The sequence below is a fragment of the Monopterus albus genome, unplaced genomic scaffold, assembly GCF_001952655.1.
Source record: "Monopterus albus unplaced genomic scaffold, M_albus_1.0 scaffold60.1, whole genome shotgun sequence".
Taxonomy (NCBI): Eukaryota; Metazoa; Chordata; class Actinopteri; order Synbranchiformes; family Synbranchidae; genus Monopterus; species Monopterus albus.
The window spans coordinates 530933-554793 of NW_018127940.1; the positions used below are offsets into that span (position 1 = coordinate 530933).

The window sequence follows — 23861 nt, forward strand, 5'->3', positions numbered from 1 at the left end:
ACTCTGCACAGCCCACAACGCTTCTTAGTATCTTATCAAACCTCAACTCCCCTGGCTTCAAGGAGCAGAGGGAATAATGGGCTCTTTTAGGAAAAGGCAACAAATCTAATGAAAACCTGTGGGATGATTAGACCTTGGAAAACCACTCAGTGCACCAGACTTTTTAATCATAAGAGCCTGGAATATAACACAAGTTTTCAGTGTCTCCTACAGAAACTTATTTTCTCTTTATTTTAGTGAACATATAATTGGGTGCAAAATAACTACATAAACATATCTGTGACATGTAAGTATGTAAACTTATGTGTGCTATAAAATAAAACCATTCTTAAGTGCATAAAATAAAAATCACCCTAACATGCGGCTGCCTTGTAAATCCCAAGAAATGCCAAAGCATAGTCTCCTAAATAGCAGCTATGCCTTTGCTTATTACTTCCATTCATAATAAGAGACTACTAATGCCCAAAACACAACAACACAGGACCATTTAAAATGAAAGTCCCACACATTGATCAAAACCTCCTGTTTTTTGTATCACTGTAGTATCTCACCTGTTCCCGCTCCTGGTGTGATGTAGACCAGGGGTCACCAACGCGGTGCCCACGGGCACATGGTCGCCCGCAAGGACCCGCGAAGTATGTTCTAAAAATAGCACTGGTCACAATGAAGCTCCGTCTAAAAAGTTTTTTTGTTGCTTTACTTTTTGAATCAAAATGACTATTTATTACAAACATTTTAAAACAAAAATGTTTTATGTATATAACAAAATCGGGCCCTTTCTGAAGTCAAAGGTCAATATTGCGTGCATGTCAACACCACACACCTCTTTCCTGACACAGGGAGGCAGCGTTTTTTGTCACTTCTGGGTGAAATCAAAGAGTTCACGCAGTCCAAGGGGGAAGACGCCTCGCTGCTTCAGGACACGAAGTGGATACTTGACCTTGCATTTTTAACGGATATCACTGGGAAACTGAACCATTTGAACTGTGAGCTGCAAGGCAAAGGTAAAACTTGCTCACATGATAAGTGCAGTAAAGGCATTTAAAGCCAAGATGAACATTTTCTCTGCATTTACAGAGAAAAACACTGCTGCACTTTCCCTCTGTGCAGGCAGTGTTGAATAACAATGCTTCTGCATCTGCAGCTTTTGACAAAGCTGTAGAAAGGTACTCTGAAGTCATAAACAGACTAGGACAGGAATTTGAGGACAGGTTTTGTGACTTCGATCAACTTGAGCCATGTGTGCCATTCCTTACAAATCCTTTCATGCAAGTGGACATGACATGCACTGCTGAGCAACTAAGTGCTCTGTTCAACTTGGATGCTGGACAGGTAGAGATAGAAATCCTAACATTGCAAAATGACCTCCACCTTAAAGCCCATCAGTCTGCACCAAACTTTTGGTGCCTTGTGGACACAGAAAAGTACAGTGGTGTGTGCACAGCAGCTATAAAAGTTGCCTGCCTTTTTGGTTCAACCTATCTCTGTGAGTCAGCTTTTTCTGACATGAACTTTATCAAGAACAAACACAGAACATGCCTTACTGATGCACATTTGGAAGCCTCACTCAGAGTTGCAGTGTCAAATTATTCACCAGATTACAATACACTGGTGAGCAGAACGCACTGCCAGGCTTCCCATTAACAGACATTTACAGACAAAGAAAAGAGAGAACATGTTTTCATAGAAAACACCATAACAACATTAAACTGAAAATGTTGCACAGAAATATGAATAATTGTTCAAAAAAAGACTTGATAACTTGTGACTTGATTAATGATTTTCTTGGTTTAAAATATGAGAAGTGATAATTTGCACTAAAATATAACAGGTGGGGCCCCTGACTTTCAAATGTTGGAACATAAACATAAATAAATGCTGCATGTTTGAATATATGTGTTTCCTTCCATTATTGTTGTGTAAATCATTGTTAATAATTGTGGGGAATAATTGCCATTGACATGTGAACAGTCTCTTCTCATAGTATTATTATTACTACTTCTCTTATTGTTATTATTACTATTATTATTATTAAAAAGTGATCCGTGCAATTTTGTTATTCAGGAAGTTTGTATCAAACAGGTAGCCCTTCGTACTACTCAGTTCGATTGAAGTAGCCCTGAGTCTCAAAAATGTTGGTGAGACCTGTTATAGACTAACCAATTTATGAGAACACCAATTTTGATATTGTAGTTAGGAGCTGTGTGCAGTGAATGTTTTCATAGTGATGCAAGATTGAAATCTCATTAATACAAAATAAAGTAACTGTAGTAACAGTCAGTAACAAACTGACCATGGCCTATAGTATTATTATCTGGACTCCTGACTTGTTTTTTGGCTCCTTTTTTACAATGGTAAAATCGCCTATTTTGAATAACTTGTAGTAAATTGTTTGTGCATACAGTTTACTTACTTTACACAGTGCACAAAGAGAAAAAAACCTTCATTTGAAATGTAGAAGATGATTTAGATGAATTTATCATCCACGCAAGAGCCTGTCAAAAATCTGAATTTCTCACTTTTATAAACTAAATGTGTTTTTTCCACCTGAAGAGTCACTTTGTCATTTTTTTCCTCTACGGGACTGAATGCATTCTAAAAATCAACTCAAACATCATAGCCTGCTCTTCGAGACTGATAGCTACGGAAGAGTTTTAGGGTCACTGCATACATTTTTTTTTTAATTCTGACTTTAATCTCAGAATTCTGACTTTAATCTGAGAATTCTGACTTTAAACTCAGAATTCTGACTTTAATCTCAAAAATCTGACTAAACTCAGAATTCTGACTTTAATCTCAGAATTCTGACTTTAATCAGAAATCTGAGATTAAAGTCAGAATTAAAAAAAAATGCAGTGGCCCTAATACTCTTCCGTAGTTAGCCAGTCTCATCTCTTGTTTACAAAACAAATATTTAAAACCATGTTGCACAAAGATGTCATGTCTGTAAAATGAGCTGGCTGTAAACACAAATCACGTGACCAAGCTGCCTGTGTCGGGGGCTTTGCAGCAGCGGGACGAATGACGGCTGAGTTGGAGGAAGTTACATGGAGAAGCTGTGCTAGTATGTAACCTTACACGAGTTGGATACAGCGTTGCAGCTAAATAGAGGTAAGACTTGTATATATATATGCGAATAACAATTATACTAAGTATCCAAATTGCAAGCGATGAAAAAGATGCACGTAGGCGTGTTCATCTGTCTGCTAGAACGACCCAGGCTACAAACAAACTTGGTATCTAAGGCCTATGCTAACGCGACTTAGCTGGCCTGAGCGAGAGATTTAGCGTCGAGCTGTGTTGCTGAAAATTTACTGATTTGTGCAATGTATTTCAGCATTTGTGGTACATGTTTGTGTTGATGCATAGTTTTTGTTATAGTAACAGTTCCAGAGTTTGCACCAGTGAGTTACCTTAAGCGTAACTTCCTCCACAAGTTACCGTTAGCTTAACAACATAACGCTATATGTTGCGTTTTGCAACGGATTCCCGTTAGCCGTCTTATAACCTTAGCATGCTAACTAGCAAACACCCCATTGGTAGAATCTGGTCACACATACGCGGTGTTCCATGTGGAAATGAAGTTATATTAGACTATATTAAATCAGCCTGCCACATCGTTTCCCGTTTGTTTTAAGTAGGTAAGGTTTTTGGTTTAGCACTTGTCGGTTGTGGCTTGTTCTAGGTAGTCATTTAAGTCATTTAAAAACGCTAACTTCCATGTCATTTCCTATTAGCCTCTCCGCTAGAATAGTATCCAAGTTGCCTATAAGGATAGTTTTCTTGTTCTTACATAAACATACCTCAAGATTATTGACAGTGCACAGTTTTAGGCTAGGTAAACATTGATAGCCCAAATGGCCAAAACTGAGATGATAGCGCAGTTGGATTAACGTAATAGATAACATTAGCAAACCACTGTTGTGTAACTTTTAGCATTTACAACTGTGGGTAGCCGCAGACGTGATGTTTTAAGATACCGGGTTCATTCATTTTTTTTCTACCGCTTAGTCCCTGAACGGGATCACGGGGGGGATTTGTTTAGATTAGACCATTATAGTTCCCTGAGCCTGCTGTAGGGATGACACATGTGCTGTATGATAGCTGTCTTGAAGCATTATGAACTTAGTTTTGCTTGATCAAAATGGGTTACTGCAGCTGAACACCTGGTTTTCCTTACGTCTGTGTTTTAATGCAGGAAGGCAGCCGCATACATGGATATTGTGGACACCTTTAATCATTTAATACCCAGTGACCAGTTGGATGACTCCCTGATAATAGGTCAAAATTTGGAATGTGAAGCTGGTAATGAGTTTGGGACAGGAACCGGCCTAGAAGATTCACTGAAAAACATGCTCAGTGACAAGGATCCTATGTTTGGATGTGCAAACTCTCAGTTCAATCTCCTGGACAATGAGGACTCCACTTTTCAGGTTGCTGGCTCAACAGGTATGCCAACAGACAGAATAGATGGTAAAAATTCTAAATGTACACTTGTATTGACTCTTGATTAAAAACTAACCAACATATGCTAGTGAGTCTTCATGTGTGTGTTTCACATGAAAATCCCTACAAGTGGAAAAGTTGCTTTTAAGTATACATTTACAGCCTGCTAACATTATTTATTCCTCAGCCATGGCTTTGCTCAGTTTTGAGATTTTGCGATATGCAGGGAAAATATTTGTTTGGGGACAAATATTAAGCTATAATCTCAGCATTAGGAATATCAGATATCACATTCAAACAGTATTATGAGTGTTTGATAAAGCATCAGGCCAGTAATTTGTTTAATAACTGTTTCATACATTATTTGCCCCTTAAATTGATTCATAAGAAGATGGTCTACATGTATTTCTTTTGGATATTGTTGGCAGGTCTTGATGGTGGTTCAGCGTCCACAGGCCTCAGCACTGAACTGACAGCTGCAGCACCCACACAAGTCAAACGGCCTGTTGGTAGGCCGAGGAAACGTCCACGTAATTTAGAAAATGGTCAGTTGGTGCTGATTTATGTTCCTGTTTCCACCATGTAACATCTTTAGATTAGAGAGAGTGTGACATGTTTTCTCAAGTTTTGCTTTTTCTTGGCAAAACAGAACACAGAGGTGGTCCACAACCTGCCAACACATCCACCAACACCATGACTCGAGGACGGCCAGGAAGAAAACCAACCATCAGGCTACAAAAGTCATTTCTCATTGAGAAAGGAGTTAAAGGAGCCCAGCTGAAGAAAGAATTAAGTCTGGGAGGGCGTATCAATGTTAATGATCTTGATGGTGGATTATGGCTGAATCCTATGGTTGTATTGAGGCGATTGACTGTTACAATTGGAGGATTCAGGATTGAGTTGCTTCCAGGACCCTCTTACTCACAAAACATTGATCCAAGCCAGCCTGCATGCTTTGAAGATGGTGTTTCGTATGGTGGGGACATAGGTTATGACATATTGCCTGATGATGCTGTCAATGTACAGAACCCTGTAGCAGAGAATGTAGTAGAGACGGATGTAAATGAGAAGAGCGCTGCTGATGATGCAGCCCTTGGTCTGGGCCCGTATGTGAATCCTAATGACGTGCAGACCTCCAACGGAGCATTAATAGAGAGCCCCTACGTGCAAGAAACAAAGAGTGACAATCAGGGTGATATTCCTGGAAAGGAAAAGCCAGTCAGTAAAGGAAAAGGAGATGTCAAGCATTCACAAAACAATGAGAACAATAAAACTTCTGCTAATAGTAAGACTGATGATAAAGAAAAGCAACAGACTGCGACAAAAAATTTAAAATCAAAACAAGGACTGACTTCTATCAAGACTAAGAACTTGGTTTCCTGTAAACCAAGCAACATGATTAAGAAACATCAAGTATCCCACAGCACCCCAGCCAAAGTCATCCCAAGAGGAGTTCTGCAAAAAATGAAATCTCTAAAGGAAAAGAAAGTCATTTCAGTATTAAAAAGACCTGCGGAAAACACCGAAGGCGAGCATGCTACTAAAGTGCAGAAGCTACAGAGCACAGGTGATGTTAAAGGGAAGTCAAAATTACCAAGTACAGCTAGCCCAGTAGTGAAGAAGAGCGCATCGTCTGGCAACCGTGTTGGCGATCAGCAAGGACCCACCAAATCTACTCATCCTCACCACAGCTCCAAAGTGGAGACTGCTCATCCAGCGCACATTCGTCCAGGCCATTCTTTAAAAATGCCTGAAGAAAGTGGGCAGGAGAAGCCTAAACTGAAAAAGCCAGAAAAGCTTATTCAACGACAGAAAGTTAAAAGTTCAAGAAGCATCTCTGTGGATGAGCCACAGCTCTTCATTCCAGATAATGCTCCTGTTGTGAAGAAGGAAACAGCTGAGGAGCAATCTGGTAACAGTGAGACTGTATGGGATGGAAACAACTGTTGTGGTTTGTGCAAGAAACACCACAATAACATGTAAGTGTTTCTCTTCACCTAAATATAGAAATGACTGTACAATTAAAAAAAACATTGAATTAGGACAGAATTTTTTTTTTTTTTTTTTTACTGAAGTATTTTAGCGTATGCTGTACATTTAAGTTGACAGGTGTTTTTTTTCTTTTCTGTTTGTTAAAGAACTGTGAACAACATTAAATTGTTGATCGAACTATGCAGTTATTTAGCACAGCATACAATGTTTGAAGGATTTTAAGACCTGAAATTATAGACCAGATGAAGGAAAGGTGAGAGCACATTAACTGTAATTAGTGGATAATTATAAGAAGACTGCACTGCCTTACAGTTGGTAGCAGTGATGGGTGGATGAAGCTTTGGGGCTTTTTTATTTGTGCCTAAAAAAAAGATTTGTGCTTGCTTTGAAACCAAGTAAGCTCAGACATTTGGTGGTTTATAGCAGACTCTGAAGACTGGAGCGAAAGCCCTATAACACCTCAACGATTTTAACATTAAGGTTTTATAGTGCAATAAAAATACAACAGGGCCGTGTGTTATTATAAAATATATAATGTTTGTTCAGTAGTGTAGATGTTACTATGCAACAGGTGACAGTAAAATATGTTGTCCAAATAGACTAGATATAAAATATTTTGGTGCCATTATGGGATGTGATTGGAGAAGATCATTCAGTAAATGATACTTTTAAAACATTATCACTTGGTATTGGGTGGAAAAGTTGTCATAGTTCAGATTGCTAGCACACCCCACAACATTTCTCAGTGATTCTCTCTTATTCCAATAATGCGTCTAGTTTATCGGCAAAAGTTTAAATGCTCTAACTCATCGCTCTGGACATCGTCAGCCACGAGGCTTTGTTTACAAGCCTTGACACACTGTATCAAAACAGAGCACTTTATTGGAGTGAAACAAATGTCAGAGATTTGATGTCCTCTGTCCATCACTAGGATGAAATGAGCAAGTGAAATAAAATAAATTTAAATAAATAAAGGAATTTTAATATTGATCTTAGTTTTTTGTCTATGTCAGTGTACTCTGGTGCCCAGGATACTCATGTGCAAGCCTGCCTTTAATAACAGCTATACTTTGTTTAGGTTCATGGTTGGTTGCGGTCGCTGCGACGACTGGTTCCACGGTGACTGCGTTGGTCTTGACCTGACAAAAGTACGTGAAATGGAGGAGGAGGACCAGATGTACGTGTGTTTGAAGTGCTGCGAGGAGGAAAGCAAAAAGGTGGAGCCTGAGCCCCAGGGTGCAGCCAGACCAGAAATTCAATCAAAGACTGAGGGACAGGATCAAAAGCTGCCTCCCAAACCCACACCAGGACCCTCCCAGACACTCACATCAGGGGGGGTCAGACCAGTAAGAAAGGTAGGCCATGTCCCAACGAGTGCTTAAAATGAAGCAGTTTGATCATGCATTTAAGAAACTTGAATATTTCTTATACAAAGAAAATTGTGATTTGTTCCTCCAGCTAATTCATCCTCTGATATTATTCATAGCCAGTGTCCCCACTACACAAGGGTTTGTCTTTTTGCTTTTACCTTGCCTGTACAGGAGGGTTGCACTTGAGTGTGTGATTGACACAGTGCACTCAATAAAGTTTAACACATTTTCCTGCACAAACGCACCCTTTTATTTTTAACCTTTGGCTGATAGGGATTAATACTTTATGTTTTAACTTTTTCACATTTTCATTTTTGTAGATTTCTTTAGTGATCAGCAGTATTAATAACATGGCTGCTGTGCATTTTGCACTTCTCTCCTAAAACAGGAACCTGATAGAAGGCAGTCCACAGATGATAAAGAAGGAGCTCACAAAACGGGTATTTTCTATTTAGATACATTTTTTTTATATGTGCGTGTGTGTGTGTGTGTGTACATACAGGGCTGTCAAAGTTAACACAAATTCCTTTAACACCACAATCTTTTTTTTATTTTTTATGTGCAATTAACTCATGCACATTACGACCCCCGGCCCACCCTGTGGTTTGGGAAATCAGGAAGCAATGCAGCAGCAGAAACGGATAAAGAAAAGGGTCTTTTAAATGACAAGTTCAGCATCAAAGCCTTGCCAAGTGGTTTTGTTGACAAGACCAAAGTTACGTGCATTTACTGTCGATATGAATTGAGTTAGCTGTAGATACAGTGAGGTCTTATAATTGTACTGTATTTATTGTATTAATCTGGTTCTGAAAAGTAACTAGTAACTAAAGTTATAAAATAAATGTAGTGGAGAAAAAGTACAATCTTTGCCTCTAAAGTGAAGTGAAAGTATAAAGTAACAGAAAATTGAAATATTCAAGTATAGATGGCTCAAAATTGTACTTAAGTACAGTACTTGAGTAAATGTGCTTAGTTACTTTTTACCACTATTTAGAACAGAAAGAAATGTTATTCATTTCTGAATTAAGTATGGACAGTCATGTAAATATTTTAATCAACTGACAGCACTTATATACACATACCTTTTGGGTTTTAACACTATATTGAGCTTTCAGCGAGGCTGGCTTCACCAGGCGTACAGTTTTAGTCTTATTACAGTAACTTGTATATGGGATTGAAAGACGCCAATCACAACACATGAACAATTTAAAACATTTATTTATACATAGGTTGGCAGGTTTTTAGTTACTTACACAAACATTTATTGACAGCTCAGATTAGAGAAATGTCATCACCTGTTCTGCTGAGGTCCTTCAAAGGGGCTGCTCATGTCCTGCTGACAAGTGAGATTTGATTACTTTTTAAATGTGGCATGTTTTCAATATAAAAGTACATATGAAAGGCATGTAGTGTGTATTTAAAATGTTACAGGAGGATTTTCTCCTAACCCCCCAAACCCACAACTGTTTCTCAGATATCACTGTTGATATTTCAAAGATTCAACAGTTGAGTCTCAGTTTTGAGAAGTTGTAAATACTGTTGGGTATTGAGCAACAAAAAAATAAAACTTCCGGGTTAAGGAAGGGTTTCTTAGGGAACAGCTAAAATAAACTGTGTATGTATCATTTTGGTGTCATAACTCTGCATTGAACCTTCATATTTTACCCAGCTCTTGTGGTTACAGATTTCCCCAACCTGCTCACTCAATTTTATCATTCTGTCTTTAAAGGCATACATCTGAAACAAGACACAAAAAGTAGAACACCATCTTCAATTTCAAAGAAACCTGTATCAGTGGAGGCAATCAGGCGAAGTGTGCGTGAATCTCTCAGAGAAATTCTTATACAGAGGTAAATATTTCACATGTAATTAAATTGAAATAGTAATTTACATTGCATTTTTTTCAATTGAAACACTTTACCCATATGCACCAAACATGTTATGCATTCTTCTGCCTTTTAGGTTGAAGGAGTCTGATTTGAACATCTCAGTGGAGAAGGCTTCTGAAGTTGCCAAGAAGACGGAGAGAGAGCTGTTCCACTTGTATAAAGACACTGACAACAAATACAAGAACAAGTATAGAAGCTTAATGTTTAACCTCAAAGATACTAAAAATAATGTAAGTACAATATAAAATCAGGTACGATCCACTTGGTGTTATATTTCAGATCGAATATAAACATAGTTACGTTTGCTTAATCTTTATATTTATTTTAATTGCGTACAGGTCCTGTTTAAGAGGGTGCTCAAAGGGGAGATATCTCCTGGCAACCTAATTCGAATGAGTCCTGAGGAACTGGCCTCTAAAGAATTGGCTGCTTGGCGACAAAGGGAGAACCGACATGTAAGCAATGTCTTTGCTGTAGTTCCTTACAGATGTTATTGCAAAAATTCACCCTGATAACTCACAGTAATTTTGTAACTATTCTTTAGTATATCACTTGTGTGATGTAAGAATGTTAACACTGTTATATTCTTTTCTTAGTATAATATGTGTGTGTGTAGAAGTGAATCATTTATTGCTTGCAAACCAATGATGGTAAGATGATGTCATGGGGTAGGACTGGATAAGTCTGACTTCTTCCTACTCCATTCAAGCATGTACTAGGTATAAGCAAATTGATATTGGATTTCACCTAATAGCTTGTCACAAGAGTTCTTATATGAAAGTTAAGCTCAGCATGTAGTGTTAACATAATATTTCTTTTTGTTTTAAGATTGTGTTGTATTTTTAGAATGCAAAACTTTATTCATCCCCTTTTACAGACAATTGAAATGATTGAAAAAGAGCAAAGAGAGGCTGAGAGACGGCCGATCACTAAGATCACACACAAGGGTGAAATTGAAATTGAAAGCCAAGAACCAGTGAAAGCACCAGAGCTTGTAGAGGTAAGGAACAGGTGAACTATTACTCTGCATTATATTTACCCTTTACAAGTGGAAGACGGTGGTGCTAATACTTTTTTCCTCCCCCTCTTTTCAGCTTGAGATCCCTCTGAAAGTAACAGAAGTCCCAGCAGAACTTCCAAAAACACCAGAGAAGAAAGCAGAGAGTGCGAAGACAGAAAGAGACACTACCAGCCAGCACAAGTCTCACTTATTTGACCTGCAATGCAAAATTTGCACAGGTAAACTCTGACATGAGCAATACTAGTCATTAGGCCCTGTCTTAAGCAAAACATCTGTCCTGATTGGTGACTTGTTTCTTCTATAAGGCCGCATGGCGCCCCCTGTGGAGGAGGTACCAACCAAAGTGGTCAAAGTTGCTACTACAGTGGTTAGGAGACAGTCCACCAAAACAGAAGAAATGAAGAGCACAACCCCACCCTCAGTCGACGATGACCTGCACCTCACTGTTTTAGAAGAGAGTTTCCGAAATGCTCAGTCAGGGTATGAAGGAAGGTAAGTAGTTATTTCTGACCGCTCTCTGCGTGGTTTTATTTGTAACTCAGTTTTGCACATTTGCTCCATTGCTGTTTTATTGGTCCCAGGTTGGATCATATAGCTGGAAGAGATGAAGAGGCTGCTTTCCTTTCCAACTTTAAGTCCCTGTGGCGAGGATTCATTCACATGCACTCTGTGGCAAAGCTCATGACAAAAGCTTTCCCCGTCTCAGGCATTTTGGACAACTTGACTGAGGTAAAGCAAACACAAATGAACATATTTGGAATATGTGTAGCTGTTAAGAAGTCTGGTAGGGAGTAAGTACTACCAGTATGGTTTGATCTTATTCTTTTTGTTCCTGGCTGTTTTGTTTTTGATAGGACCTTCCAGACCGTATTCAAGTTGGAGGGAGGATAAGTCCGCAGACAGTGTGGGACTATCTGGAGAAGATTCGGGCAACTGGAACCAAAGTGAGTTTTTGGCTGCTTAGTTTAGTCATTAATTACAATTACATATGGTTCATTGAAGAGCCACAGTTAAGATAAAAAAAATCTGAATGTCATGTGATGCATTTTTAAAGCTGATTCAATGAAGAGTCCTGGCTGAACTTCTTTACTTGAACAAGGATGGAAGATTTTACTTGTACTTGCTTTTTTTTTTTTTATTAAAGGAGGTGTGCCTGATTCGCTTCTCCCCCGAGACAGAGGAAGATATGATCTCCTATACTCTTCTGTATGCCTACTTCAGCAGTCGTAGACGCTTTGGGGTGGTGTCCAATAATCTGAAACAAGTGAAGGACATGTATCTCATTCCACTGGGTGCAACCGATAAAGTTCCACATCAGCTTGTTCCCTTTGATGGGCCAGGTAATCTCAACACTAGACTTATTTCATCAGAGTCAATTATTTTCACGGTGTAATTTACATAAACATTTTTTATCTTTCAAACTTAATTCATCTTTTAATTTCACAGGCTTGGAAAACAACCGTGCCAACCTCCTCCTTGGGCTCATAATTCGGCAGAGACCAAAAAGGGATTTTCTTCCTGCAGATGGAACTACAAGGATTATTCCTGAAATCAAGCCCATTGCCATTTCCTCAAAAGAAACCAGAGCAACAGAAGATGAGAAATTTTTCCTTGCTTCTTTGACTAGTGCACATAAAAAAGAGGAGGACATACCACTTAACACTACTGAAGATGTCGATGAGCCAGTTACAGAGTCTTCTGAAGAACCATCTGCATCAAAGGAGACCGGCCGTCGAGAACAATCTGAACCCCAAAAACCACTGCGATTCCTTCCAGGTGTGTTAGTAGGCTGGGGTGGGGAGTTGCCACCTCTGCCAGATGTGGGGGGTAAACTTGACACACAAAAGACTCAACCAGGTCTGAAAACAGAGGCATCAGTAGGAAACTCAAAAAGTCCAACAGCTGCTGCACCACGGGAGCGTTTTGTCATCAAGAAGAAAGAAGCAAAGCCAGCTAAGACTGAACCGGAGCCATCCAACCTGAATGAAGCAGGTGCTAACGCTAACAACTCATCAGGAAAAGATGGTGATGTGGTGACCCACGGTGCACCGCTCTCTCTGAAGGATAAGCCTCCAGATGTATCGACTGAAGCGTTCCTGGCAAGCTTGTCAACGCGTCAAAGTGGGAGCGAAACTAGTGTTACTGCCTTGGCAGACAAAGGCGATGCATGTCTTTTGTCTGAAACTGCAGAAGGAACGTCTGAAGGGAATTCTTTGTTGCAGACTCCTTCAGATCACACAAGTGGCTCAAAACCTCCTTTAAGTGGAATACTGAAAAAATCTTCAGCTTATTCCAGTGTGAATGAAGATAAAACAGTGGTGCTACAGAAGGACAACCACCCAACTTCTTCTTCGAGTCCTAAACCTGTTCCTGTGTTGAGCAGTGCTAGAAATGATCCAGTTACACCATTTCACCAAGGATATTTACAGCGTTCTCAGGCCAAGAACAAACCTGAAGAACAAACCCAAACTACTATCCAGTCAGTTCCTAGTGAAAAGCAAGATCCTGCCATGTCCCAGGTTGGTGCTGCAGGAACTCAGACATTGAATCCTCCTACAGTGCAGGAACCACAAACAGCACCAGCTCTCCCAGAGTCCAACAGTGCGGTACCTTTCCCACTGGAACAGGAACAGCCTCAGGTACCTGGCAGCTACAGTTACTCAACCGGCCCGCCTCCGATCTCTTTCTCCACCCAACACGCCCAGGATCAGAATCATAGTACACCATGGGCTCAGGATAGCACTTCACATGCTATTCCTGGACTTGAGTCCCAGTACCCCGAGAGTTACTCTCAATCCTCTGATGACAACCCTCAACCTCCGTCCCTGGTCAAAGACTACAAACATCTAGAGGAGCAATACAGTGACCCATGGGAGAGGCCACATAGTACAGAGGACAGAGACCACCACAGGAGGCACAGCCACCACAGGGATTCTCATCATGCGAAAAAGAGCCGACACCACAACCGCGAGCGGGAGAAAAAGCATGACCGTAGCTATGAGGACAGATACAGAGAGAAAAGTAGGCACTACGGACACTCAGATGACCGCTATGGTGAGAAGAGGAAAGAGAGACACCACAGTGATGACTACAGCAGCCGCCACAAGGACAGACACAGACATAGACGGGACTCTGACGAGAATGGACGGAGAAGTTCAAGAGACAGTTACTCATAAATGAATTACATTTTTTCCAAAGCCAGTAAGCCAGTGTGCAGAGCTCTAAAACTTTGCTTGATCACTTGGCTGGTTCAAACCACTTCAGCTATATTGGCTGCTGGAGGAGATGTTTGTTGTTTTATGTCTGCAGCTTATATGCCATTTCTTTGATTTTATGTTTTTGAGAGTAGACTGCAGCCAAAATGAGATACCATTTCAGTGGGATCATGAAGATGGGTTTTCTTTGGATCAAGAAAATCTCAGAACATTTTCAGATTTTTAACCTTTTATTGTATATATCGTTTATATTGAGCTGCTGTACTGACCATAATCAGACGATGTTTTCAGTCTCGGTAACAACAGAAGGGTGGACCATTGGGTGTGAAGCTGAACTAAAACATTTGGCATGAATGTAAGGGAAAACACTCAACTAAGGTTCAGTCAAAAAGCAGCTTTGCTTTTTCCCAACTTAATTTGTTAAATTGCTTAAATATTTTATAAACTTTTTATTGAAAAATGTAAATTTTGCCTTGTAATATATGTTAGAGACGAAGTGTGCCTTTGCACTGTGTGTTTATGTACAGTTCGTAATAAAGCTAATCCTTTTTGTGTGGATGCGAGAGTTGGCATCCACACTATCTTGTTCTTTATTATTCAGATTTGTTCTTTGTTTTTCACCGCTGACTAGCTGCAGCATACTTTCAGCTTGAAAAACCATTCAAATATCACAATGTTCAGCTTTATTAAGGACACGATGGCATGCATTCAGCTTTTTTAACTTTTATGCTCTTTTAAAATATTCAAATTTGTATTTTTATTTTATTTTATAGTGGAAGTCAGTATCCAGTGTAGGCCCTTAGGAGGGAGATAATCAAATCAAGCTTTTTTGTGTTTAGCCTTGGTTTTTCATGTTAGCCAATACCAGAAGTCAGTAAAAGTTCGAAAGACATTCTTACACAGCAGGTGGCTGGCACAGTGGTTAACGCCACTGACTGTAGTACGGCAGGTTGGGGTTCATGGCCACTTGTGGACCTTGTTAACTTTTATAGTTCAATAAGTGTAGTAGGGTTGTTTTATCTTTAAAACTACTAATGACTACACATAACTAAAAAGCAGGATGGATCTAGATCTACCCTATACTCCTGTCAGCTTCAAGCCCAGATCTCTTAACCTGCTTCTCCTCTATCTCTTTACCTACTCCACCACCATGTACCCCTTTCACTTTCTTCTATCACGCCTGCCAGTATTCAGGAGGACCCCACCACAAACCCACAGCATCTGTCCCTAAGTCATAGCCCTTATACTTTACCTGTCTGAAAAGCAAATCTTCATCCTTCCATCTCCGGTTGCGGGGGAGGATGAAATCTCCCCACTTTCCCTGGCGTCCTGACTCCTCCTCGCCGTAGCGTTCATGGTGTACCTCGCTCAGCGGATAGAACTGAAGGACCCACAACTGGCCACGAACCGTCCCTAAGTCATAGCCCTTATACTTTACCTGTCTGAAAAGCAAATCTTCATCCTTGTGCTATCCACCTGCTGTGTAAGAATGTCTTTCGAACTTTTACTGACTTCTGGTATTGGTTAATGAGATTGCACAAGGACCTAAATCCCACTCACAAAACAAGCTCTCATGCCTTGACAGAGTATCAAACCCCCACCTGTTGTAGTGTTAACCCCTGAGCTATCCAGCTACTGGATAAACACCCATTTAGAACCTTTGCTGGCGTCTCAAAATTGCTCATCTTCACAGCTTAAAACACGTTGTCAAATGTAGTTTACAGTGGGTACGGAAAGTATTCAGACCCCCTTAAAATTTTTCACTTTTGTTATATTGCAGCCATATGCTAAAATCATTTAAGTTAATTTTTTTCCTCATTAATGTACCCACAGCACCCCATATTGACAGAAAAACACTGAATTTTTGACATTTTTGCAGATTTATTAAAAAAGAAAAACTGAAATATCACATATCCTAATCACGTCCAATCAGTATAATCAAACACAACTGGACTAAAATGAAGGTGTAGAACCATCTCAGGGATGATCAGAAGAAATGGACAGCACCTAAGTTAAATATATGAGTGTCACAGCAAAGGGTCTGAATACTTATGACCATGTGATATTTCAGTTTTTCTTTTTTAATAAATCTGCAAAAATGTCAAAAATTCTGTGTTTTTCTGTCAATATGGGGTGCTGTGTGTACATTAATGAGGAAAAAAATGAACTTAAATGATTGTAGCATATGGCTGCAATATAACAAAGAGTGAAAAATTTAAGGGGGTCTGAATACTTTCCGTACCCACTGTACAGTGCCTTGCGAAAGTATTCGGCCCCCTTGAACTTTGCGACCTTTTGCCACATTTCAGGCTTCAAACATAAAGATATAAAACTGTAATTTTTTGTGAAGAATCAACAACAAGTGGGACACAATCATGAAGTGGAACGAAATTTATTGGATATTTCAAACTTTTTTAACAAATAAAAAACTGAAAAATTGGGCGTGCAAAATTATTCAGCCCCCTTAAGTTAATACTTTGTAGCGCCACCTTTTGCTGCGATTACAGCTGTAAGTCACTTGGGGTATGTCTCTATCAGTTTTGCACATCAAGAGACTGAAATTTTTGCCCATTCCTCCTTGCAAAACAGCTCGAGCTCAGTGAGGTTGGATAGAGAGCGTTTGTGAACAGCAGTTTTCAGTTCTTTCCACAGATTCTCAATTGGATTCAGGTCTGGACTTTGACTTGGCCATTCTAACACCTGGATATGTGTATTTGTGAACCATTCCATTGTAGATTTTGCTTTATGTTTTGAATCATTGTCTTGTTGGAAGACAAATCTCCGTCCCAGTCTCTGAGGCTCCACTGGTCAGCTTGATCCCAAAATTGACAAAATTGATGAGAATCTGTGCACTTGTGTCAGAACAAAGTGTCTAGGGTGCAAAACATTAGTCAAGGATTCATATACCGTAAACATCATAGTTGGGCTTTGTTGCAAATATTCCTTCATGCCATTAATAAGATGGGCTTTGGTCAAGGCGATTTGTGCCGTGTGAAATATACACTCACCAGCCACTTTAATGGTCACACCTGTACAATTGTATACAATTCAATGCAACACTTCCACCTTAACATCTGTGTTTATGAAACTGTCATAAATGTATAAATTCAATGATATGTTTGTTATTGAGGTCATAGTTAAAGGTGGTGTCCAACTGGGTTACATTACATTTAGAAACTGAAACCAGAAGAAGTTTGAAATGTGTCTCTATATAGACAGGGGATAGCTTAGTGGTTAACACCGCTGACTTTGATACTGCAGGTCTGGGTTCACTTCTCTGTTTTGTGAGTATGATTCAGATCCCTGTGCACGCTCATTACCCAATACCAGAAGTCAGTACAAGTTCCAAGTATGCTTCTTCATAGCAGGTGGATGGCACAGTGGTTGATACCACTGACTGTGGTACGGCAGGCCGGGGGTTCACGGCCAGTTGTGGGTCCTTCAGCAAGGCCCTTAGTGCTATCTGCTGAGTGAGATACACCATGAACACTATGGTGAGGAGGAGTCAGGATGCCAGGGAAGACCTCCTACCTTCCTCTCCTCCATGTTACCAGCCTGCTGCTTTCAGGAGGACCCCACATCATCTATCCTTAGCCCTCATACTTTACCTTTCTGAAAAGCAAACCTTCTTCATCTGTGGTCTTCTTTGTCCTCCATCTCCGGTTGCGGGGGAGGATGAAATCTCCCCACTTTCCCTGGCGTCCTGACTCCTCCTCGCCGTAGCGTTCATGGTGTACCTCGCTCAGCGGATAGAACTGAAGGACCCACAACTGGCCACGAACCCTGGCCTGCTGTACCACAGTCAGTGACGTTAACCACTGTGCTATCCACCTGCTGTGTAAGAATGTCTTTCGAACTTTTACTGACTTCTGGTATTGGTTAATGAGATTGCACAAGGACCTAAATCCCACTCACAAAACAAGCTCTCATGCCTTGACAGAGTATCAAACCCCCACCTGTTGTAGTGTTAACCCCTGAGCTATCCAGCTACTGGATAAACACCCATTTAGAACCTTTGCTGGCGTCTCAAAATTGCTCATCTTCACAGCTTAAAACACGTTGTCAAATGTAGTTTACAGTGGGTACGGAAAGTATTCAGACCCCCTTAAAATTTTTCACTTTTGTTATATTGCAGCCATATGCTAAAATCATTTAAGTTAATTTTTTTCCTCATTAATGTACCCACAGCACCCCATATTGACAGAAAAACACTGAATTTTTGACATTTTTGCAGATTTATTAAAAAAGAAAAACTGAAATAATATGAGTGTCACAGCAAAGGGTCTGAATACTTATGACCATGTGATATTTCAGTTTTTCTTTTTTAATAAATCTGCGTTTTTCTGTCAATATGGGGTGCTGTGTGTACATTAATGAGGAAAAAAAAAAGAACTTAAATGATTTTAGCATATGGCTGCAATATAACAAAGAGTGAAAAATTTAAGGGGGTCTGAATACTTTCCGTACCCACTGTATATCTAAGGAATCAGAACCGAGCGATGTATCCTTCCCATTACGTTTAGTCAACATAGGATAGTACCGAATCTTTACGTTTCCTGACAAACACACAAAAAATACTATTTTAATGTTGTTTATTCTGCAAGTCATCTTACAACAAACCATACACCTGCATCAGTCTCATCCACTGCTGTCTTCAATCTCATGGTGATTTTGCATTTATTTTTCCTGCTCCACCACAGGTGGATCATTCTAATGACGAAGGTGTCAAAGGGGGAATTTTCAGCTATTGTAGATGCCAGGAGTTACTTTGACAACTATTCATTGCCTTCATATACATTAAAACCTTCACTATTTTTGAGAAGCAGCAAAGGCTTTGTATCTTCAAACAAATAAACATTTCTTAGATTTCCTTCAAAGCCCTTTGAAAACATCCCAGATGTCACAATTGATATATTTCTATATAATTCAAATCCTCCAAAGTAAAGCTGGGCCCCATAGTCTAAAGCTACATAACGCTCAAACGGATCCACATCTTCAAAAAGGATTTGCTTCGTGTTCAGGAACACCTGAATAATCGTACTGTTTAAGTGTATGGACACATTATTCCATTCACTGCAGGGCAGGATGAGATTTCTCACAGTTACTGGGAGGGAAAGTCTCTCTCCAAGATTGACTGCAATTTTGATGCAACCGCCCTCAAGTCCAACTGCAAGGTAGTCGTCGTCTTCGTGTTCTGCTTTTCCCATCCACATGATCAAACTGTCAGTTGAGCTTGTGCGGAAGCTGAAAGAAACCTGGATGTGTTTTAAATTTCTTGCCTTGTATTTCATGTCCCAGTATTTAACATAGGAGTTTCCCACAAACTTCAGAATATCTGTGGACACTTCTGTGTCACAGTATTGCCCTACCCATCCTAAGGGGCATATGCAGCGGTAAGAGGCGACACTAGATGGAGCACATAATGAACCATGTTTGCAGGTATTCTTTGCACAGCTTACAGACTGGTTACACACAGAGCCAGTCCATAATGGTGGGCATATACATGTGAATGAGTCACTTCCCATTGCTCTGCAGCGACCTCCATTTTGGCACACTTTGTACCCGCAGGCTGTCCCATCCCAGTCCCCTACATTTGCTCCACCTACTGCCCCCGTCTCTGTTAACTCAAACTCTTGACCATTGAGTATAAATTCCCTCAAGCCACCAGTGAATCCCACTGGCTCCCCTTCAGTTGCATCTGTGGAAACTGAGCTCAGAGTGGACACACCTCCAACAAAGATGTCTGTAGCAACATCGAGGGTGGTCATTCCTTCAGTCACATTCTCTTTAACCTCCTTATTGTCCAGACTGAGGAAGCCTTGGTGACCAATTCGGCCAGCCTTCACTATGTGCCAAGTACTGCGGCGCAGGTCCACTTGTTCAACAGACTGCAGGACGTGGGTGCCATCCCCCAGGTTGTATCGCAGCTGGACAAACCCAGATGTCAAGGAGAGGCAGAAGAAGTCTCCTGCAGGAAGAAGAAAAAAAATGTTCAATTCACCTACTATTCACCTACCCCACACATTGAATATGAGGTTGTGAACATTTCAACTAAATACTTTTTCTTCTACAAGCCTCTCGGCGCAGAAGGGATCGATATTTTATTATACATTACCTTTTATTACCTAAACCAAGGCCATATTTAACTGGTGTTTATTATCACCAACAAAAGATTACAAATTTTATTCCAAATTGGGGCGGTTAGTTCACTGCTAATGCTTATGGTTTGTTTATTTTATTTCATTTTACATATTTTGTCTTCACTTCTCCAGGTCTAATGCTGGACTCAATCAGTGTTTTATTTCATTTTCACTTTTCTCTTTTTTTGTTGTTTTGTGTGTCTATGTGTGTGAATGAATATTTAGAGTATGTTATCAATTAATCAAAGCATATTGAGTCATTTAGCTGAGTGTTAGAGGCCAGAAGAGGTACAATTCTTTCAGTATTTCTCAAGAAATAAGAAAAGAGAAAATCAGATAAAAGCATCTTAATTCAAGTGGGAGAACTTTTTTTTCAGTCCCACAAACTACCTCCTGACCCCTTAGATTTATCTTGTGATTACTATTTGTATGACTACACTAGGTAAGCAAAGTTGTCGTTTTTTTGGTGAAGTGAGATTTTAACATTACCTCATGTTGACACTGTTTTTGTGGTGCTTACATTGCACATGACATGGATTATGTCCATTAGACCAGTTTAACTCAAGTACTGATTTAGTGATACTCAGCATATTAACCTGTACCTTAGATGCTGTCAGTGCACAATATAACATTTTGTTGCAATACCTCTATTAAGTTGCCTTTTAGCATGTAATACAGAATAACTCAAGCAGAAATATCTCTATAAAAGTACAGAACTTTGGCAGGTGCTCCAAAAACTGCATTTTATCATCTAGTCAGCTTAGTTAATTTATATAGTTGAATGTTTGATTGATTAATTGGTAATCATAGTTAATACTAAACATAACATTTTGTTTATTAAAATGTCTCCAAAGAGGAAACTGAAACATCCTCACCTGCCCTGGCACTGAGATGCTGTGCAGTGTAGACAAGGATGCCATCTGGTGACAACGGCTGGAACTGCAGCTGCAATACAGTCCTGTGTCTAATTCTCATGGGTGGGAATGACATCCATGATGTCTGGTTACCGCTGAAGAATGGATCACTGATGGTCACAGCTGAACAAGTAAAACAATGCATCAGTTCAGTTACTGAACAGTGTAATTCTTATGTCATTACAACCTCAAATCAAAAAAAGTTGGGATGGTATGTAAAGTCAAAATTAAAACCGAAAACAGTGATGTGTAAATCATCTGTGTCCTGTATTACACTGAAAACAATACAGCAGCACATTGATTACAAATATTACAAATCACTATTTTCAGTTTAGATTTTACATACCGTCCCAACTTCTTCGGAGGTGGGGTTGTAAATAAACATGTAACATACATAATGACAAAGTTAGGGTTCAATGATGTGACCTTTCTCACAGTAGAGCCCCACAGTCCCTAGGGGACACCGGCAGGTATATCCATTTGGGAGAGGGATGCAGGTGGAGCCGTGGGCACACAGAGGAGGGGGACTGTGCTCAATGTCACACACAGATATGTGCTCAGAACACAGAGCTCCCTTCCATCCAAAATGGCACTGGCAACTGCAGACGGACGGAGTCAGATGCTGTGAGAAGCTTGTAAAGACTCATTTCCATTCACTATACTTTCACTGTGTAACTGTCTGTAGGTTATTGTGGTGTAGTTTCAACAGTGCATACAGTATTATACGCACTCTGCTCAACAATAAGAACTACATGTGCTAATCAAGAGAGGAATTGTTATAAAGAAAACATAAATCCAAATATTAACTTACTATACAGACGAGCCAGAGTCTACACATGTCCCTCCATTCCTGCAGTGAACATGAGCACACGGTGTGACTCCACACTGACCCACACTGCGCCCAAAAGCTGAATGTCCTGCAGGCTGACCCGGCATCTGGAACTTTCTGTCTCTTCTTGTGCGGAAAAGCACATCAAAAATGCACCCTTTGAAAAGAGCAAACACACCCACAGCCAAACTGTAACATCAGAGGCACATCTTTCATTTCACTGATGGAGGATTATGAGAGGAAAGAACATTCATGATTTTGCTTGCATGAAGATCACAGGTGCACATATACTAAAATGTGATTCATCTGAAATGTGTTTTCTACTCTAATAAGGCCACCTCTTGCAAAGATTTTATTCCAACAATTGAATAAATTCTCTGCAGTCTTGGATGCTCACATCCAAGATGTTCAAATTCTTAAATCCCAGTTTTCTTCCAGTTCCCCTCATAATTTCCTTTTTGCTTTCATAATTCAGTTTTATCAAGACAATATTTGCTTTGGCCTGTACCTGCACCTACAGGGCCTTCTATAAATATAAGGCCTGAGCACAAGCCTTGTAATAATCTGCACATGCAGACTCTCTTCTCTCTGCTGCATTAGTCATTGGCATAAACAGGATGCAGGGGAAATGTCATGTTCATTCATGAATATTCATAGCATGATGCCGTCTACTTGGCAGACAAGTGATGACTGTGGCGCTGCAAACACAGACCATCGAAAAGCGAAACAGATTTCTAAGATAGATTCGACTATCTGGTTACTTTTGTTTTAGCTGCACACCCTCACTCTTAGGGCAAACAAACCTGAGGAGCTAAGCCTGGTCTTTTTATTACCTTTTGTTACCTTGCCTTTGTTTATTTTTGTTGCCTTACCTCTCAAATGAACCCAATTTTGTTACAAAACGGATTGTTTCAGAATGCTATTATCTACCAAGTTCATAAGGCAATGTTTAAAATGCAAAAATGACTGCGGTTCAAAAGGAAATGAACCTCATGATCTTTTAGGAACTCTAATAAAAACATTTGCATCAAAGCAGCAGTAGTTCAACAAACACAAACGTTCCAATTTCTTATTTGATCATGAGCTTGAACTGCATAACTTTTTTGTTTTCCAGCAGCCACAGCACCTCCTCTACCACCTTTCCACAGGGGAGTGTGGATCTGTTGATAACTGGGAGTGAAGTGCATTATCGGTGTGTTCACTGCCAGCCATCATGATTAGGGCTCGAGGAAGGTCGCACAGATCTGATTAGATGCTCATGAGTTCTCATTACATTGTGAGCAGAAGGTTATGGCTCCACCAGTGTCATCTGGCTCAGTAGAGGGGGCTATGACAGTCTGATACAGCACAGGCAAACTGATGGTGCCATGGTTTATCTGATTTTTGAAGGTTTATTTGGTGAACACAGAAATTAATTATATGTCGATAAAATTGGCAAACACACATAAATGCTCTAGTCTTTAAATAGAAAAAAAACTCTTGTTCACCTCAAATGAATTTGCCATGACATTTTATAATAACAAGCTGTGGTGCTGCGGCTGCTGTGGTTTGGTTGTGATGATATTCATAGCTGTTGTCATCATTACGGTTATGGCAATTTGGCTCCACAGCTCTGAACATTAGCAGGTACATTGAATGCCCTCCACAATACATCTATACACAGGGTCACCTGAGAGAAAGCATAAACTATGCTGATGGGTGACAGAGATTATCTGTATGGGACCCTTGTTCGTGTAACTTATCAGCAGTGGAACAGATTTGAACACGTTGCACTACATAACAAGTGCTATGGATGAGAAGAAATACACGATGGGGATATTTATTGACCTAAAAAAAGCATTTGACACAATCAATCATGAGTTATTAATAGATAAGTTAGAAAAATATGGGATCAGGGGAATGGTTCTGAAATGGATTAGAAGTTACTTGACACAGAGGTGTCAATTTGTGAAGTTGGGTGAATATCAATCGAGTGAGCTGGACATTGTATGTGGAGTGCCTCAAGGTTCTGTATTGGGACCTAAATTATTTATACTATATATTAA

The 23861-nt window shown here is 39.9% G+C and overlaps 2 protein-coding genes across 7 annotated transcripts in view; one reads left to right on the plus strand and one right to left on the minus strand.

Annotated features, from left to right (window-relative positions):
- The first annotated feature begins 2933 nt into the window (after positions 1–2933).
- Positions 2934–14775, plus strand: phf3 (PHD finger protein 3). Of its 2 annotated transcripts, none has more exons than XM_020603103.1 (16): positions 2934–3111; positions 4199–4449; positions 4875–4991; positions 5096–6425; positions 7517–7784; positions 8197–8248; positions 9538–9658; positions 9771–9927; positions 10036–10152; positions 10575–10697; positions 10792–10936; positions 11024–11210; positions 11300–11447; positions 11573–11662; positions 11863–12058; positions 12165–14775. In XM_020603103.1, exons 2-16 carry the CDS (start codon positions 4215–4217, stop codon positions 13892–13894), a joined length of 5016 nt encoding a protein of 1671 aa, XP_020458759.1. In that variant the 5' UTR covers positions 2934–3111; positions 4199–4214; the 3' UTR covers positions 13895–14775. The 2 variants fall into 2 exon arrangements, with proteins under 2 accessions (XP_020458759.1, XP_020458758.1); XM_020603102.1 differs by having other exon boundaries at positions 2935–3111; positions 7517–7793; positions 12165–14774.
- A 3589-nt stretch (positions 14776–18364) lies between these two features.
- Positions 18365–23861, minus strand: part of eys (eyes shut homolog) — a 166498-nt gene continuing 161001 nt past the window's right edge. For all 5 annotated transcript variants that reach the window (XM_020603096.1, XM_020603097.1, XM_020603099.1 and 2 more), the window contains 4 exons: positions 21799–21973; positions 21414–21586; positions 20949–21110; positions 18365–19901 (listed from right to left, as the gene is read on the minus strand). In XM_020603096.1, coding sequence (XP_020458752.1) covers positions 18709–19901; positions 20949–21110; positions 21414–21586; positions 21799–21973 — 1703 coding nt within the window. In that variant the 3' untranslated portion in view covers positions 18365–18708. The remainder of the gene's footprint in view (positions 19902–20948; positions 21111–21413; positions 21587–21798; positions 21974–23861) is intronic.